The sequence below is a fragment of the Hypomesus nipponensis genome, chromosome 15 (assembly GCF_054491055.1).
Source record: "Hypomesus nipponensis isolate SF chromosome 15, ASM5449105v1, whole genome shotgun sequence".
Classification (NCBI taxonomy): domain Eukaryota; kingdom Metazoa; phylum Chordata; class Actinopteri; order Osmeriformes; family Osmeridae; genus Hypomesus; species Hypomesus nipponensis.
The window spans coordinates 9,699,697-9,718,217 of NC_140375.1; the positions used below are offsets into that span (position 1 = coordinate 9,699,697).

The 18,521-nt window shown below is 45.2% G+C and overlaps 1 protein-coding gene across 3 annotated transcripts in view; it reads right to left on the bottom strand.

Annotated features, from left to right (window-relative positions):
- Positions 1 to 463: 463 nt before the first annotated feature.
- usp32 (ubiquitin specific peptidase 32) overlaps positions 464 to 18,521 on the bottom strand; it is a 37,612-nt gene continuing 19,554 nt past the window's right edge. Inside the window, exons 9-34 of one of the 3 annotated variants that reach the window (XM_084674073.1) lie at positions 17,876 to 17,938; positions 17,647 to 17,730; positions 17,439 to 17,500; positions 17,237 to 17,339; positions 16,662 to 16,854; positions 16,276 to 16,454; positions 15,456 to 15,596; positions 15,192 to 15,351; positions 13,093 to 13,250; positions 12,310 to 12,391; positions 12,042 to 12,116; positions 11,251 to 11,389; positions 11,038 to 11,143; positions 10,675 to 10,848; positions 9,962 to 10,136; positions 9,621 to 9,772; positions 9,333 to 9,444; positions 8,914 to 9,110; positions 8,528 to 8,712; positions 8,154 to 8,240; positions 7,809 to 7,929; positions 5,694 to 5,885; positions 5,302 to 5,527; positions 4,371 to 4,855; positions 4,069 to 4,161; positions 464 to 3,791 (exon numbers count right to left, since the gene is read on the bottom strand). In XM_084674073.1, coding sequence (XP_084530199.1) covers positions 3,618 to 3,791; positions 4,069 to 4,161; positions 4,371 to 4,855; positions 5,302 to 5,527; positions 5,694 to 5,885; positions 7,809 to 7,929; positions 8,154 to 8,240; positions 8,528 to 8,712; positions 8,914 to 9,110; positions 9,333 to 9,444; positions 9,621 to 9,772; positions 9,962 to 10,136; positions 10,675 to 10,848; positions 11,038 to 11,143; positions 11,251 to 11,389; positions 12,042 to 12,116; positions 12,310 to 12,391; positions 13,093 to 13,250; positions 15,192 to 15,351; positions 15,456 to 15,596; positions 16,276 to 16,454; positions 16,662 to 16,854; positions 17,237 to 17,339; positions 17,439 to 17,500; positions 17,647 to 17,730; positions 17,876 to 17,938 — 3,918 coding nt within the window. In that variant the 3' untranslated portion in view covers positions 464 to 3,617. Of the gene's footprint in view, positions 3,792 to 4,068; positions 4,162 to 4,370; positions 4,856 to 5,301; positions 5,528 to 5,693; positions 5,886 to 7,808; positions 7,930 to 8,153; positions 8,241 to 8,527; positions 8,713 to 8,913; positions 9,111 to 9,332; positions 9,445 to 9,620; positions 9,773 to 9,961; positions 10,137 to 10,674; positions 10,849 to 11,037; positions 11,144 to 11,250; positions 11,390 to 12,041; positions 12,117 to 12,309; positions 12,392 to 13,092; positions 13,281 to 15,191; positions 15,352 to 15,455; positions 15,597 to 16,275; positions 16,455 to 16,661; positions 16,855 to 17,236; positions 17,340 to 17,438; positions 17,501 to 17,646; positions 17,731 to 17,875; positions 17,939 to 18,521 lie in introns of all 3 variants that reach the window. The other 2 variants (XM_084674075.1, XM_084674074.1) reach the window with 2 other exon arrangements.

Consider the following 18,521-nt stretch of genomic DNA (forward strand, 5'->3'; position numbering starts at 1 on the left):
CATACTTAACTAGCCAATAAGATTGACTCTATGGTTAAGGTTCTTACATTCACTTTAATTTACTACTTTTAAAGGCTGTAGCTATTATTTCTTATACCTATGAATACTGTTTAGATGAAAACAACATTGAGTGAGAGTGTGTGGATAAGACAGAAATTTCCATAATCTGACTTGATAGTGAAATCAGAGCTGGAGTAAATTCATAGAAAAGCCCCCTCTTGTAACCAGGGTAGATGTGCAGTAAATGTCAATTGTTTCATGGAAGAGGTTGGCGTGACAAGCTGCAGTTCCAGTTCCACTGCAGAAGCAGGCTGGTCTGCAGAGACCCCCGCTGTAGACAGAGCTGTGGTTTCCTCTCACAGTCACAGGCCTGGTCTGGTCTGTGACTCTACTAAAGATGCAAACACACGTGCATGCCCGCAACATGCATAGGAATGAAAAACAAAATATACACAGCAAACAATTGAATTGCATCTGCAGAATTTAATTTGTTGCTTGAATATTTGTTACAGATCAACATTATCACTCCATATACAACTACAAGTACAGTCATTTTTTACAGTTCATATTCAAATACATACAGTATTACTGGCTTATTTACAAAACATGTATGTACATTTTCAATGTCAGTGCAATGTCATATTTACTCTCAACAAAATAAAGTTCATTAAATTAACATCTCTCTTGACGATCCACTGAAACAAATATTAGACAAAGGATGAGGATAAGAACAAGTTCAGTAGTAGATTGCACTACATGCCAAAGCTATACATGGCAATCTGGAGGGAGGGGGGTCTCCAAAAAAGAGAAAGGGGTCTGTTCAATTTAAATCCCAATCACTTGAATTGGACATTTAATGACTCCAATTCCAACACTGGCAGCTGACTGTAGCCACTTTTATTAAAAAGTCTAAGCTTTGTAGAAGATGGAACAAAAAAAGCAGAAGATGCCATCTTGATCTTGTCACACAAAATAAGTGAAAAACCTCATCTACAACACAAGCCAGTTACCAGTTATTGAATGTTAAAAACAAAGAAGTGAAAAGAATATTTAAAAAAGTGTTGATTTAATTGGAGAAGAGTTTTATAGTACTCATCAGTTTGCACAAAATAAGCCAGGCCTTGACACTCTCTCTATAACATTCATTTGACATCATTGATCAACAAACATTTGTGGGACAAACATTTGACTAGGGTGACCACACACACGGCTCAATACGCTTACATTTGTTTTACGGACATCATTTTCTGACAAAGAAAAATTAAAATGTACTTAAATTACAGAAATCTATCTTATACATCCATGATGACAGCACCCCAAGATTCAGCAGCTAAAAAAACTAAACATCTCAAAAAGGAGGTTAGAAGGTGTATTTGCTTAAAATTCTCTCAATGATTTTGACAGCTAAAGGCAAGCAAAGCAATGAGATTTGTTGAACAGCAACAATAAATACTGAGAACTGTTAACGGTTCATCATTTTTCAAATAAACAAAATCAGTTCACAGTGGTGATTTAAGATGCAGCCCCACAGAAGAGCTTTTTGCAAATGCTCCTACAAACCAGACGTACAAATCTGCGACATGGAACTGCGAAAATGAAAAAAATCAATTTACGTGCATTTCCAATTCACAGTCTCCTCTGAGACCTGTCAAATGAACAAGCAGCGTGAGTTGACAAGTTTTCCATTAACAACATTCATATACAATTACATTATTCAGAATACGTATGATTTGCAGTCATGTGAAATAGGAACTCATGTTGCCTCAACGGAAGACATTTCTACCAATTTCTAATGTTTAATCTGACTGTCCCCCCAAGTCTCACATGCCATCTGCTTGTGGGGCCTTGTGTTGGCTAGTACAATCTGCGAAGGACTTTGGCTTGACCATGGAAGTCTCTTCCAATTCAACATGGAATACAACATGACATCAGAGACGCAGACATATTTTAAATGCATTTGGCTGTTGGCTTGGCTACAGTCATCAACAAGTAGCTATACTTGTAATATTTGTCTCGATTGAACCGTCATAGACACATCATGATGAAACATCTGATGAAACCTAAGTGACATGCCGTGTCATGATGCACCCAGTGGTTTACCTCCTCTAGCTGGTGGTGGCAGGAGACTACAGTAGAGATGCAGAAAGGTCATTCATGTGACACTGGTTTGAAGGAGACACAGATTTTTTTTTAAACTAGCAGCAAATACATCATGCAAATGATAGTAACATGACAGCCTTTGGGCACTGTGCTTAGCAATAGCATAAAGACTTTGAAGGCAGCCCTATTAATTACAGTATCAAACTGTATCTCCATAGAAACAGTAGTGATTGGAATACCCCTAATAAAGCAAGTGTGCTTAAAACACCAACAATACAAATTCAATTACTATAAAATAAGTATTTGGATACAAATAAAAATAAATAAATACAAATATATATGCAAATACTGTATACTTATAGCATCTCTTAGAATCATGATCTATGGCACCTGTCCTGAACATAACCCAGATTTAAACTCAAGCTTAAGAGTTCTAAGCTAAAATCAACAAAGATGAAAAAGCCTAAAATGAAATGGGTGGGGTTTGATTATGTATTCATTCAGAACGAGAATTGTTTATTCAACAATAGACTTCAGTGCCTTATCAATGAATATGTCATCCTGTCAATCACTCCACTAAAACTGAATTCAACCCAAACCCAGAAACAAGACCCATAAACTAAGTTAATCAACATCAACGTGGTTCTTTCTTTCATTTTATTTTGGCTTGGTGGTAGTTAATTTTGGTGGAGGAAAAAGCCAAATTGAAAGCCAATGTCCTCCAAATATTGAGTTGTTCATCAAAGGAAAACTTATAAGTAAGTGTGAATGTACCTCAGAGGAACTTTTAATACTGTCACAAATGCAAACAATGGTGAGGTAGCATGAAGGTTTTTATCTACTGACACCACTTGAGAGCTGTGGAGAGAGGGGGGTGCTAAATATTTGAATTTAATTTGTCAATGACTGTCAATAGTCCAAAACAGGTGTTCAACACATTCTCAAATACTGAAATAAATTGTCTGAAAGATGACTATGGAGAGTAGACACTTACAGCTGCAAGAAGAGTTTCAGTTCACCTCACTGGGACTTTGGCTTGCGATAAACGCACAACAGGGGAAGCAGTTTCAGTTCATGTGCAAACTTCCAATACACATACAAATGTTGTGTTTTTTTTTTGATACAGTTGTTCAATGGCATGGGCTACACTCTTGTGTGATGTGAAGGGGAGTCCTTTCACTGGGCTTGATGTGCACTGCAGTGTGCCAATTTAGTGCTTTTTAATTGGGGCTATTTTGATCCCTTGGCAACACTGACACTTGCCCGATGGTTTTCTTGTTCAATGTCTCTATATGGAGAAAGTGCTGGAACGCACCCCATCACAAATAGGGTACCATTATTCAATATGTCGTCATAAGACATCCTTATGGGTCAGTTTGTGGTGACTCAACAAAATGCCGCCATTTTGTGCTTCCTGGCATCCACTAGCTGAAAACTAGTCTTTGTCCCTACCCAGCTGCATCTGTTAGTCCCGAAGGACAAGTGTAGGTTGAGTCTAGTGATGGAAGACAGTACGATCACTGGAGGACGCAGTATTTCTTGTAGTCAGACTCAAAGTCTTCGTCCATGCTACTGGTGTCGGCCATCTTTTTACCGTCAGTTTTTGGAAGGAACTGTGAGTAGTCCACTCCTTGCTGCTCATAGAATAGAATGTACGCTGAGTCGGTGTCAATCTCCTCAGAATGCACTTCCTAAAAACACAGAAAACATAATTGAAAGAATAAAAGCTTCTACATATAAGAATAAGTGCTAAGGATTAGGGTTAGTTAAGTGAGCCTTTTCTGAAAGGATACAGTGCAGTTGATTGTCTGCCTGAGCTGAAATAACACCCTTTGTAAACATTAACTCTTTCAGCCCACTATATTGATTGTCAATTAAGAATTTGAGCCAAATCTGACTGACCAAACTGCTTATGTACATTGAAGGTTCAACTGTGCAGGGACAAGGGAAGGGAAATGGCTTTCTTACCTTACAGCTGCTGTCATTGTAACAGTACCATTTCTCATTGGGGTTTTTGGCATAAGTCACATAGTGGCCTCCTCCCATGATTCCTGAATGACACTGAGAGAAAGAAACATTATTTTAAAGAGAGAGAAGGTACATAAATACACTAATACAAGATGCCACATTTTCCATACATTTTCATACACCTCAAATGGGCACAGAAAAATAATACAGTTTGAGTGCCAGCTCTAGAAATCACAAAATGTTTAATGAAACACACATCTGCAGAAACTTTCAGGCACTTGTATACTGAGTAATTCACTTACTGAGATTGCATATAAATTGTACATGGGCTCCAGACAGATGTTCTCTCTTTGGTGCAGCTGAGAGGTGTCGAGGTCCGAGCCAGGGTCCGTGCTGCCCTCTGTACCGTTGCTTTGGACGCTCTCGCCATTCATTAAAATGACATCACAGTGGCTGCTGGACGCCTCGCTTGCCATGGACGACTCCGTGGGGTTAGGGGCCACTTCGCTTGCGCTGATGCCTGTGCCTGAGGCCTCTGCCCCCGGGGCCTCCGTGTTGGGCTGCAGCGGCCCTTCCTTGGGCTCGGCGTCGGGGTTGGCGCCCCCGTCCTTTGTGCTTCCCTCCAGGTTCTCCTTGCTGTTAGAGAGGCGGAGGCGGCTTCCCAGCTGGGGAAGGCGGAGACGGGCCTGTCTCCGCCCCCCTCCTCCACCGCCACTTTTGGGACTGCTGGCGGGGCTGCTGTTTCGGCTGAGTGGGGGGGCAGACTTCCTGCCAGAGGCTGGGGAGGCTACAGAGATCAACCACAAAAGTAGAGCAACTCTCTTAAAAAAGGGAACCATGAGTCAAACACACTTCCTGTTAAAACTGGGCCATGTGGAGTGCTGTGTGTACAACTGTTAGACTCCTAACCCAAACCCTAACCCCGGTCACTAATGGTACATTACCATTCCACCTTTGGGGAAGCTATGTACTGTGATGTACTCTCTCACAGACAGCTGAACTCAACTTTACTTTGACAATAGGAAACCCACAGCGACATGTTCACACTTCACACAAGAACTTTATAGTTTAACACCTAAATGTGCAATCATCATTAGTACCTCATGTTTAATATGCTGCCAAGCATAAATAATATTAAGACTTCCGTCCAAATAAAGATATAGTCTTCATGAGATAAAACAATGTTGAAACGAAGTAAGGTTGCTTGAACCATTATGTCACTGCGGTGCGGACCTTTGAAAGCGCTGGAGAGTCCAGCAGGGGCAGAGATAGAAGAGATGTTGTCTCCACCCCCCGTCCTCAGAAAGCCCTCCCCCTCGCTGTGGGAGTGCAGACTGTGCTCCACCTCCCTGGGGGCCAGGAAGGCACTGGGGTCGAAATTCTCCCGGGGGAACTTAACAATCTTCTGGGACTTGATCCAACGCCCGTTTACAAACTGGAAGCGCTTCAGGTGGACAATCTGTGAGGCAAAAGTCCAAGATACGGAAGGCTACTTGAATACCTTTTTTCAATCCCAAAATGGACTAATCATCTTCCCCAAAACATAGCACTGGCGTATTAAAGCACGCGTCTATGAGAAGAAGATTGTCGGCACTTGATGGTGTCCCGTTCCCTGGGAGTCTTACCAGGACGGGTGGCAGTCTCCACAGGTCCAGCTTCTTGGTGGCCAGGCTGTGGGTCTGACACTTGGAGCAGAAGTAGAGCTCGTCCTCGCCCAGCTCCTCCTCACTGGTGAAGGCCTTCAGACAGCTGTCCAGGCTGATGGGCTCCGCCTGGGCCCTCCGGCTCTGCTCCACACTGCTGTGCTCCTCCACTATCTACGGAGGGAGAAGTGGACACGTCAGACGGGACAACTACACAGAGACAGACCACTATCACACATAGCAGTAAATAAAGGATTTTTTGTTGTTACCTCCCCAATTTGAACAGTGCCATCTTGAATCACAGTATTGTCACCACCACCATAACAATAATAGAAATAAAACGTACTGTGGATATAATTTCGATGATTTGTTATTATATCCTTAATTTTGGACAGGACCTGGGAATCAGAATGGATGTGGATGTGTGTAATGCTAACATCATCTGCAGTGACACATGCTCTATGCTTTTCTGCCTTTCACACACTGATTATCAGGTGTTTCTTATCACAGCTAAGTTAACATTCAACAGTCACAATGTGCAATGTTAAGATATACATAAATTGAGTAACACTTAAATGTAGTCACAGCAGTTCTAAAAAATAAATGACCTTCACCCATATGTGAGTACAAAAATATGTGTGCGAGCGTGGAAAGGTATTTAACCATGGACATACAGTATGGTTTCAACCTACTGAAGCTGTCAGTTACCTGAAAAGAGATGGTGGAACCCGAAAATACTAAACCATTAGTACCTCATATTTAATATGCTGCCAAGCATAAATAATATTAAGACTTCCTTTCAAATAAAGATATAGTCGTCATGAGATAAAACAATGTTGAAAAGTAGTAAGGTTGCTTGAACCATTATGTCACCTTTTTTCTGAGATTGCAACTATAATCGCGACCTCAATAAAACTCATAGGCTGTGTCCTGCGATAGCCTACTGCATCTGTCCTGCGCTGTAACAGCCTGGCTAGCGACCTAGCTAGCTAACCTTCACCCTCAGTGTGAACAATCAAACTAAGCAAACTAACATCCAACACTACACATATCAAAATAAACACGAGTTCAAGAATAGAAACTTGAATAGAAGAAGAAACAGAAAGAAGAAGAAATAGAAACAATGCTTCCGTGAACATAATTAACCCCCCAACTGACATACATTTCCCATTAACGAGTAGTTTAAACCATTGACTGTAAAAACAAGGTTTGAACCCATCCACCACTGAGGACCTCAGTCGGATCAGTACAGTGGGGCCCTCCCTGGAAATGTTTGATGCCTCTAAATGTGCTGAAAAAATCAAGATGGAAAAAGATCATGGTGCCCATGCTACAAAGCTTGGCCAAGCAAGTCAGTTTGAAATCCCTTTACAATTAATACAAAAAAGTAATACATGAATATGTAATTAATTAATAAGTAACCAATCCTGTTTCCGGTCATTTTTTGTAATTCATTCAATAGTCTAATAAAGATGCAATGTTAAAAACAGAAACTGACTGTGCCACTAAACTTTTTCACTTGGGGGCACATGTGCTACTGCCAAAAAAAGGTTTGCGTAGAGCCCTGCTTGTCAACTCCAATGCAAACTGACTGCTCATCCATGGTTTACTGTTCAAACCCTTTTTCCTCTGTTGGAGGTCAACAGAGCAGCGGTTTGATCATTAACACGGCTGTCGGCGTCTTGTTCTTTGGTGATGACATAACACCCAGGGTCAGGGAGGGAAACACTCTTATCTGACATGAATATCGCAGGGACCCTGATAAAAAGCCACTGGCCATGTTCCAGTCCAGAAACCCACTGTGGTACCTACACATGAACATGCAGCTAATTGTTATTGGGCCTGAGTGCCAGCGTCAGGGCTTGTAACCTATAAAGCCTGAAGAACAGAGAAAAGGCAGAGCAGAGAAAAGGCAGGTGGTGTTGGGTGGAGATCAAATTGCCAAGGAGGCACAAACTTGAACACAGTTCCATTTGGATCATCAAGAGCCAACTGCGGTCCTAATTCACAGAGGTGACAGAGGCAGTAGATCCACCAAACGGTATGTAAAACGATTCGCCTTCAGCAACACGGCCAATGAGAGACGAGGTGGCTCACCCTCTCCTGGGAGGTCTGGTAGCGGAGGTGCAGCGCTGTCGGGTCCCAGTCGACTGCGATGTAGGCGTTCCCCACAGATGCCCGGTCCTCTGTGCACTCCACTGCACAGCCCCTGCAGAACCTGGAAACACACACGCACACATACACAGGCAGATATGGCATCAGTCCTTGAGCTTATAAACCTGTGTGTGAAGTGACATTCATACACACACGCTCACACACACCTGATCATGTTCTCCCAACTCCCACCCTCTCAGGGATTCCTGGACCTGGGCCCAGCTGTGTGTGTGTGTGTGATAAAGGGCGTAGTTAACAGTGTGTGAGACAAGATAATGGATGTTTTACCTGTACCAGGGGCACCAGGCACATGAGTTGCCATCCTTGCCCACCACCCGCAGCGTGAAGGGGTACTGGTAGCCCATACTGTCATCACTGTAAGGTCAGGCAGAACACCACTCAGCATTTAGCATTCCAACAATGTGACCTTCAGATTGGCACGACTAATTGTATTTTCTTTACTGAAATGTCAACAGTTATGATACACCAAGCAAAAGAATGTAGCAGTTTTGTAGACAATATTCAGGTTAAGAGCTCAGGGTTTACGGTTTCCTGTAAGTGAGTGAGTGAAGGAGAGCGCGACAAAGAGGAGGTGACACAGACAGAGAGAGAAAGACAGAGGCACAATGCGTCTTCTTACATGTGTCAATGTGTGTACTGACCAGTCCTGTGCGTGGTTGCTGGCCTCCTGTGGGGGCAGGGGGCTGGCCAGACGGGACACCTGGATCCAGACAGCGTCGTACAGGTCCTTCTTACTGGTGTGGACCGTGCAGGGCACGATCAGAGGCATGCCAAACAGGCTGGGACGATTCTTCTGGGATGAGAGGAAGTACAGCTCCGAGCGCATCTAAACAAGAGAATAACACACACACACAAACATGCACACCGACACAAACGTGAACACAATAGCTTGTAAAGAAATTGCTCTCTCATACTTTGCCATTTGACATCACAATATTTGTCCCCAGGTCATCTTGCTTTGTAAAGCCTACCAATCAACATTGTCCAACACAGTGTCTGCTAATCAAACACTTTTTACACTACCCACCATCTTCCTGTGCATGGCGATGATGTAGCCGGTGAAGGGGCTGTCCTGGACTGGTGTGACGTGGCAGTTGGGCACCCCGTTGGCCAGGGGCTTCTCCATGGTGCAGGGCACCACCGTGCTGGGCATGCCGTTGGGGATGAGTCCTGGCCTGCCAGGGTGCCCATTCACTGCAGACCCATTCGCCATGGGGGTGATGTCTGTAAATGTGAATAAATACAATGTGTTTTAAAAAGAGGCAAATTTGGTAAATAGTCGTTTTTTCTTTTCTTTTTTTCTTCAATTTTCAGAAGGCCCTAGGTGAGGCGCTGTTCTCCTATGCAGCTGCTTGCTCTGCGTGTGCAGAGTGTTTTGAGTGTTCTACTTCTATGAATTCATCTTTAATGTTAGATGAAAGAGGGAGCATCTGACAGATGTTCTACCTGTCGGAGTGGGTGAGGTGAGGGAGGTGGGCGCGCCAGGCACAGGGATTTCAAACGCGCACAGGAAGCCGTTCACTGACAGACGCACCTTCTGGTTGTCTTGAGGGAAATTCTGCGCGCACACACACAGAAATGGAAAACTGAGTACATATTTGGCATTGGCGGATAAAACACACCTATACATCGGATCATACACAGCGGCTTTGGTTGTTTGCCAAAAAGTCACCAAGTAGAAGCGGATAGGATGATGTTGATTTCCACAGTGTGCTGCCAGTCCCTGTGCTGTACCTTGATGTTGGAGGTGTGCACCTCAGCCAGAAGGATCTGCTCAGGCTTCAGGCTGCACAGCTCACTCAACTGCTTCTTCAAACCCGTGTACTTCTCATCCATGTTGAGCCGCAGGCCGAACCGCACCGGAGTGGAACCATCCAGCTTGATGACTATCAACACACACGCACACACACAATAAGAATCCATACATTCGTGTGTACAACACTAACACATCCCCTGTTTCAGAATGAATCCTGATATCTAATATCTGAGAATGGACTGAGTCCTATTCTTAGGAGTGAAAGCACACTGGTACACAAAGGTGCAGTCGGAGGTGATGGAATGCGTGCGGCCCTCACCTGTGATCTCCAGGTGCATGGAGCTGTCCATGGGCAGCGGCAGGGACAGGAAGTTGAAGGGGTCGAAGCGGGCGCTGATGTGGCCGCACGTCTTGCACTTGACCTGCGACTTCAGCTGGCCGTGGAAGAGGTCCACGACGATGGACTTGTTCCGGCGCAAGTGGTTCTCCCATGCCTGTAGCAGGCACACACACACGCACGCACGCACAATAAACACGAGGAGCGCTCATCTCTCTGACTCACATGGATACACTCACCTACAGAGCACACATGCACAACTGTGTCCACCTGGCCATTAAAGGGCTTTTAATGCACCTTCCCAATCAATAGTCTTATGAAGTGCCTCGCTGATTAGAGCTTCATCGACTCGTTCACCTCCCTACTTGTCCTTTGACTTTTGAAAAGGCCACAAGAGGATGGGAGCTTCTAATCCATTACAGCAAACACTTTCAATGGGTAGAGGAGAACAGACACAAGTCGGCTGTAATGTTGCTAATATAACTAGACCTGATTCAGAAAAGGAAAACCATAAAAAAAAATCTATATTCTAAATCCCTGATTAAATACTGAACAAATGAATATTAACTTTACTTGACATTCACCGTTACTTTAGGGGGGTCAACCAACTGTTAATGCCAGACTATGTGTTGAACATATCAGCGGTCCAGCTTAAATGTGACAGACATTAACATGGCGGTGGAGTAAACTCTGACCTCAGAGGCCACCTCCCAGTCAGGCCGCAGGTCACTGTCCTTCAGCTCCACGTAGGGCTTCTCGTGGACGCGGTTCAGGTCTTCATGAAGGCCATCCAGCAGGAAGGCCAGCAGCTCCTGGGAGTCCTGCTGCTGGAAGCCGTTGAACCTGGGGGCGTACTTCGCTATCGTCCACTAATGGGAGGGGAACGACGAGGCAAAAACACGTTCATGAACCGGACACAGACCCCAGTCGTCATTATTAGGGTTACATTTCAATTTAGGTTAATGTGAAGGTCAAACATTTTTATATCCATCTACTGTATCGACTAAAATGTCAGAGAGACTAAGTCAAAAGTAAAAATGGAAAGCCTCTGTACCCACCCTGAGTTTGAGAGGAGCAACATTCTTCTGCGTCCCACTCCACAGCTCCATCACCAGGTCGCCATAGCACTTGGCCATGTGACCGCGCATCCCAATGGGATTGGTTCTAAAAAGATATGAGGAACTTGAAGTTTCGAGATACGTCGTCTCCAAACCCTGCCCAGCTGAGATGGAAACACATTAGGAAGCACACGCACGGCCCCACACACCTACCTGTTGAGCTCGTAGAGGTGTCTTCCTGATATGAAATACTCTGTGAGAGGCTGGGTGTTGCTCACACACTGGATACTGGAGTTCATGAAGCATGTGTTGCCTAGGTTACTGAGGCCTGTGGCCCCTTTCTCTGTTGGGACTGGAAAGGTGTAGGGGGATGGCAGCAAAGACATTATATCATTAGTATCATGTAAATATGTATTTAAAATTATTTATTCTCTAAGTTGAACGGACATTGAGCACAAAGAATTTCATTACTGATTAATGCTGCTTATGAGTATATGATAATAAACTTGAACTTGAATATGGATCCCATCTAGTCATAACTAAGGACAGGAGTTTTTCCTCCATAATATTGCAGAAAAACACTGGCATGTGGTCAGATGACATGAATGGAATCTGGACCTGGGCCCCCTTCTGTGGTCTGTGCCCTAATCATGCTAAATCAATAGAGGAACTAGGATGCAGTTAACAAAATGAGACTCGTCGTAATGGGCTCTTCAAACAATAATTTAGTGCCTGTGGGAATTACCATGGAAGCTATAAATGGCAGATATACACCCTGAAGGTGTATCTGACACAAACACACTAAAATTGTGGTGCTTGTTATACAGTGCTGCGTCAGATTGTGTCTCACAATGCTTGTTTTATACTTCAGTGGCCTAACACTCACCAACACCTGATTCAACCACTTGCAATGGAGAAAACAGGGGCTTTAAGGATGCAACATTTCTGTGAGCTAATTTAAGACAACGTTTGTAAAGGTACAGTTTATTGAGACAATACCATACCTTTGTGTCTATCCATTTTACTGCTGTTTGCAATAAAGGACATCTCTTCTGGCCAACTCATGTCTTTGTTTCGGACTGCACAAAGAGAAGAAAAACTTAGATTTTCTGACCGAGGTTTTCGTGATTCATTCCAATTATATATTTTTTTGTTCTTTTTCTTTGTACAAGTCTGCTGATTTTCATAATATTTCCACCGACTCAACAAAGATGAAGTGGGATAACGTTGTAATTAATTCTGGCGAGCCAACAGTCCTTTCTAGTGACGTACCCTCGATAACCAAGTGCTGCTCATCGTTTATCTTCAGACTCTCCAGCGTGTGGTCCTCGTCGTCCAGAAGGGTGAGGTAGTTCTAGGGGGAGGATTTGTGGTTTACCATGTTGCAGGCAAGTTAGGCTACAAGCGTGCGGTAAATGTCACTAGTCAGAAGCAGGTCTCGAGTTGTGCTCCACCTGATCAGGTGTGGTAGAGAGGTGGGAGCACAGAGGTGGGAGCACAGAGGTGGGGGCACAGAGGAGCACAGAGGTGGGAGCACAGAGGTGGGGGCACAGAGGAGCACAGAGGTGGGAGCACAGAGGTGGGGGCACAGAGGTGGGGGCACAGAGGTGGGAGCACAGAGGTGGGGGCACAGAGGTGGGAGCACAGAGGTGGGGGCACAGAGGTGGGGGCACAGAGGTGGGGGCACAGAGGTGGGAGCACAGAGGTGGGGGCACAGAGGTGGGAGCACAGAGGTGGGGGCACAGAGGTGGGGGCACAGAGGTGGGGGCACAGAGGTGGGAGCACAGAGGTGGGAGCACAGAGGTGGGGGCACAGAGGTGGGAGCACAGAGGTGGGGGCACAGAGGTGGGAGCACAGAGGTGGGGGCACAGAGGTGGGGGCACAGAGGAGCACAGAGGTGGGGGCACAGAGGAGCACAGAGGTGGGAGCACAGAGGTGGGAGCACAGAGGTGGGGGCACAGAGGTGGGAGCACAGAGGAGCACAGAGGTGGGGGCACAGAGGAGCACAGAGGTGGGGGCACAGAGGTGGGAGCACAGAGGTGGGGGCAGGCCTACCTCACTGTTGTAGAGCCAGAGCCTCATGTCCTCCTCCTTGATGCGGAGCCTCTGGGACAGGTACAGGTGGATGTCCTTGATGGTGCCCATGCGGCTGAAGCATCCAGTGTAGGCCAGCACCCGCTTCAGGGGGGCGCTGGGGGATGATGGGACGTTGCCTGAGGTGGGGCAGGGAGAGGGGCTCTGGTCTTGAGTGGACTGTCAATTCTCAAAAGGCCTTCAAACTCATTTAGACAGTTCTGGATTCTACACAACAGTGTCATGCCATAGGCCTTGTATCAGACACACACAGAAACACACCACGAATGAAATCCAACAGTCAGTGACAGCACAGTTAATCTAACACCTAATCTACCAAACAACAAACATTATATCAATCATATAGATTCAAACTCAATCAAACTTTGGAAAGCAATCTTAAGTGTGGCTTTTTTTGTGAACAGATTGCAACTACACTTAAACTACACTGTCTGAGAGGAAGTGGTGTCTGATTACAGATCTACTGTTCTCTCTCAGGGCACAATGGATGTGGCTTATCGAGCAGTTTCTGGTTGGTGGGAGAAAGACCTGTGAGGTCACTGTATACAGCATTGCTAGCACGTGGTTGGGATCAGTGCTTTGTGAAACTGTACGACTAATGCCATTCATCCTGACCAGTTCATTGCATTAGCAAAACAGGTGTGCACAACATTCTGTCATACAAAAGTGTTAGATAATACCTTTACATTAGTGCCTGATGCACACCCACAACCAAAGCGCTGAACCGAAAGACAGACAAGCAGACCGAAACGCACCCATACTGAGACAAATACAAGCATCCATCACACATGGAGTTAACAGAATCAAACCGAATTGATAGCGACACAACACAATTTGCTTGTTGAGGATTAGTTGTAAGGAAGCAGCAAGAAAGGCCATTCAAAGTGATTCACCATGATTGATCAATCAACTCATTAGTGCACAGAATTGAAATCAGATACTGATTCAATACAATGCTAAATCAATTCATATTAGTCTAGTTAAAGAGAGCAATTAAGGAAAGATTTCTTTATTTGGGTTATTGATTATTAACGTGATTTTACTGCGACTGCTAGGTGCCATAAAAATCAATCCCTTAACATCCAATACTTCTTTTCCGTCAACACAGCTTTCAAATATGGTTAAAGTGTTTGTTTTGGGGGGTTTCGATTTGTGTCGGAACAATAAGTACAGGTCACCTTTGGTTACGACTAAGGACCATGTTTACCCTCAAATATTCTTAAATTCACCTTGACTTCCAAATCTTTATGAGGTTAGCACTGAGCCCTAGGATTATATAGGTGCAGATCAAATGTTGCTTAATTACATCTTCAGCCTATCCAGTTGTATAGTATCTTTCATTTCAAGAGGTGATGATGGTGCATTGTGAGGGTATTGAAGCTGGGCACAGGACCTTACGTTTACTGTGGGGAGAGGATCTGATACTGCCAGACTAATAGCTGCCTCAGATTAGATCAGCACTCTAAGAGCCACACTGTGCCTTTCAGCTCGTTACCAGTCGGATCATCATACAGCAACATAGTCCTGCATTACTCTTTTGTCACGTACAGCGGTCTGCTTGTCCCAAATCATAGAAGTGACAAACTAGAAATAGATCTGTTTACGCTATACTAAATCAGGTGCCACCTTACTTGGCACCTGCAGCTAAAGGCCTATTTAAGCTTTAAATGCCAATCACTGGCATATGCCCAAACCAGACACAACAGAGCCACTGTTTAGGTGAGGTACTGTACTATTCTTGGCCAATGACTGAGTTAGTTGTCAACAATCACAATCTAAAGTCATTACGACATCATTCCAGTAGGCTGTGTGACGTATGCACACAACTTGTCATACTGAACTCAGTTATAGCGGTTGTGACGGATCAGGACTGTGAAAACAGAAAAGGAGTGTTGGAATGTTATTGTTGGTATAGTCCCACTGACAATCCCCCACATTATTAAGGGTGAATCATTATTGTGGTAGAATTAGATGGGAGGTGTTGAGCTGGGCCTTTGAGCTTTCCATTAGCTTAGTTCTGGCTGTGCTAGCCTCTCTCTCTTGCTGCAGGCTTACGTTACCTCGGGGCAAGTGCTGGGGGAACATTCGCAGGCTGGTCATACCCATATTGACCCAGATGTTGGACTGGGGGGTGCGCGAGGCCGGCTGCTGCCGGAGGAAGAGGAGGTATCGGGGGAAGAGTTCCAGCTCAGCCCGGCCTGTCTTGGTCTGCTGGATCACCTGGGGGAGGACGGACTCCATTCTTCATTTATTGATTTTATGAATTTTTACAATGTTTTTTTTTTAAACACAATGTGTGAAGACCAGCTGGTGGCAGTCCGTACCGGTCGTGGCAGGCTGAGGTTGGCACCGTACCAGTGGTACAGCGCCCTCCACACAGGCTCTGGTACCGTCTCGAAATCTCTGCCCGCCATCAGGTGTAGTGTCTGCTTCAGTCTGCCACCCTCCATGGTCAACGTGGGGGCCTGGAGGGGAGGCAGAGAGAGGGGCAAGAGGGGTGGTGAGAGGGGCACACGCATGGCCCCATGGACGTTCATGGAACCAACCAAACACAGGCTTGTTGGACTGCAAATCCACAGACACAAATCTATTTGTGCGCACACAAACACTCACACAGACACACCCACCCTCTTGACTGCTGTCTCACATTACTGATGACAGAGATACAGAGCGTGTCCCAATGCTGTGCTCTGCCAAGCCCACGCATGCCAGTGTTGGAGAGATTAGACAATGGACACACAGGAGGGGCAGTGGCAACCACCATCTGTGCACTAAGAGCCTTGCCAGAGCAGTGGGTGGAAGTGCTCAGATAGAATTGGAACTTTTCAACATAAATGTCAGTTGGACTACTTGAACAAACTGTTTCTAAGTTACAGTTGAGTGTTTCTGTACACAGTCGATTTTCAAGCTAAATAATATACTGTGAATAGTTTAATTCGATAAACAGTTTGTACATAATCAGCCTGGCTGTAATAAATAGGCAGTCTCCCAGTTCTACCATTTCCACACTCCCATTTCTAAACGAAACACACCTGAAAAAGGCAGCACGTACTACATTATATGGTATTTGCACATAAAAATAGCAAACTCACATAGAGACAAATGCTGGTTGTCTAATACATCTCACACATACACACAAACTACCTTCATGGGGTCTGTTGAGACCAGAGACTGGTTGTCGATAGCCCCGGGTCTCTGAGCTGCCAGGAGACAGGGGATGTGGCCATTGGCGCCAGAGAAGCACTGGTTGTTGTTGTCTGACACGTGGTGTTGCCGGGCGAAACAGCCCTCGGTGGCCGAGGGAGTAGCGTGAGGAGTTAAAACTAGGAAGAGACATTGAGAAAGATTAAATGAATTTCCTCATCTGTTATCTCCAAGATAAAGATGAAGCCTTCTAAAACACAAGTTTTAAAGTGTTTGTGTGACTTTGGTTCCGCAAACACTAACCAACATTTTGTTGCACAGTAAAATGTCTGCTGGCATTCAGTGACGTTGTCCAAACCCGCTCATCACTGCGGTCCTTTACTCACCAGTGCTGGGGTTCTCCGTGGCCTCCGAAGCACTGGAGATCGCATCAGGGGACCTCTCCTCTGGGGGGCTGATGGGGCTGTGGACCCGAGGAGCCCCACCGACCCCTTCGCCTGGCTCCACGGTGGCAGTGGCCCGGGGGCTCCTCAGAGAGCTGAAGATGGAGGGCTGCTCCACTACTATGGCCTTCTGCTCCTGCATGGAACAGAGAGTAGAACCTCAGTCCCATGTTCTAGAAAGATGAGAACTGAGGCGGATTTTGAACTACGAATGCAGTAACAGTCACACACACATACAGCATGACTTAGCACAAACCTCTTCACTCCCACAACCACAGACTTAACTTCCTAATCTTGAAGTTTGTATATTTCCCCAGAATATTTGTATCTATTCGTTCTGTTGAGAGCATTGAATACATTCAAAGCTTTTTGTATAGACAAAGCTGCAGTCTTGCCAAAAACATGCACCAAGGACTTTTGAATTGCAACCGAAGCCAAAAACATCTACACTGCATAGTACCAGCGTGTCATGCACTTCACAGAGAAAGACTATTCAAAGAGCACCAGGCCCCGCTCACATATTTGACGTAGTCCTTCCACAGCTGCCACCATTGCATGGAGATGAGGAACCAATTCTGTCCTGGCTGGAGCCCATGTCTGCTCTCCCTCTCCAGCCACCCCCTGGAGAGACACGGCGTGCTTGGTTTGGTATGCTGATCATAAACCTGACATTATACGGTGGTGGTCACATTCTTAATCTCCACAGACAAGCATGCATACCTAATGATTTGGCCCTCCTCTTCCGGGGTGGCGGGTCTCAGTCCCAAGACTATGTGGCACACCTGCAGAGGAGAAAGAGCAGCAAAGGGAAACATCATGAACACCTTTTAACACCGCAACTAACACACACACACACACAAACATGCAGTCATCCCTCAGAAAACTTTTTGAAGAGTATGTATGTGGATGTGTGTGTGTGTCCTCTGACCTGGAAGAGCAGGTTAAGGAACTCATTGGCGAGAGCGCTCTTTACACTCCATATCTGGTAGTCCTCCAGGGTCAAATGACCCATCTGCGGGAGACAGATACAAATTAAGTATTTTGGTAGTCACTAACATTCAGTTCTCTTCATGTATTGTGGTTTGAGACTAAAACAACACATTCAACTGTCTGTCACAAATTGATACACAGCAGATCTCCGAGAAGGTTCCTATCACCTTGGTTGTATCATGCGTCTTCAGAATGCCCTCCACAATATCCTGCACGTTCATATGCAACTCCTGAAATGATGAGAACATTATATACAGCTGCAATGGAGACTCAGCAAAGCCATAGCTTAAACCACTTGTTACTTTGCATCTTTGTTACAGTGTGCAGAGTAGAAATACTATTAATTTGTCATTCTGACCAGTTTAAACCAACTCTATCCAACAGACTATCTAGCCTGACATTGTCTGAAACCGCTCCGTTGGGCTGTGAGTATGGGGTTGGATTCAACCGAACTCGTAAAAAAAATGCCTCTTCACTCAATTGGATATACCGACAACCAACCCTGACAATTTGATTGGTCCAAACAGCTCCTGTTCGGACATACTTTTTCCCCAACCAAGCAATCCCAGACCCAACTTCCCGACCAAATTTTTGGGTGGGCGGGGCTAAGTTGGGCTGGCAGCCAGGCTAGCGAGTATCTATTTCAGAGCCATAATTCTCTTCCTTAAACTTATTATGTGAGTAATGCTAAATTAGTTAGAGAGGTCATTCAGAAAGGTCAGGAAATCTGAAACAACAATCCAACAATGACTGTCATGCAGGTAAAGGTCATTACTCCCACTGGAGTTAGGATCCCTACAAAGGATCAAATAC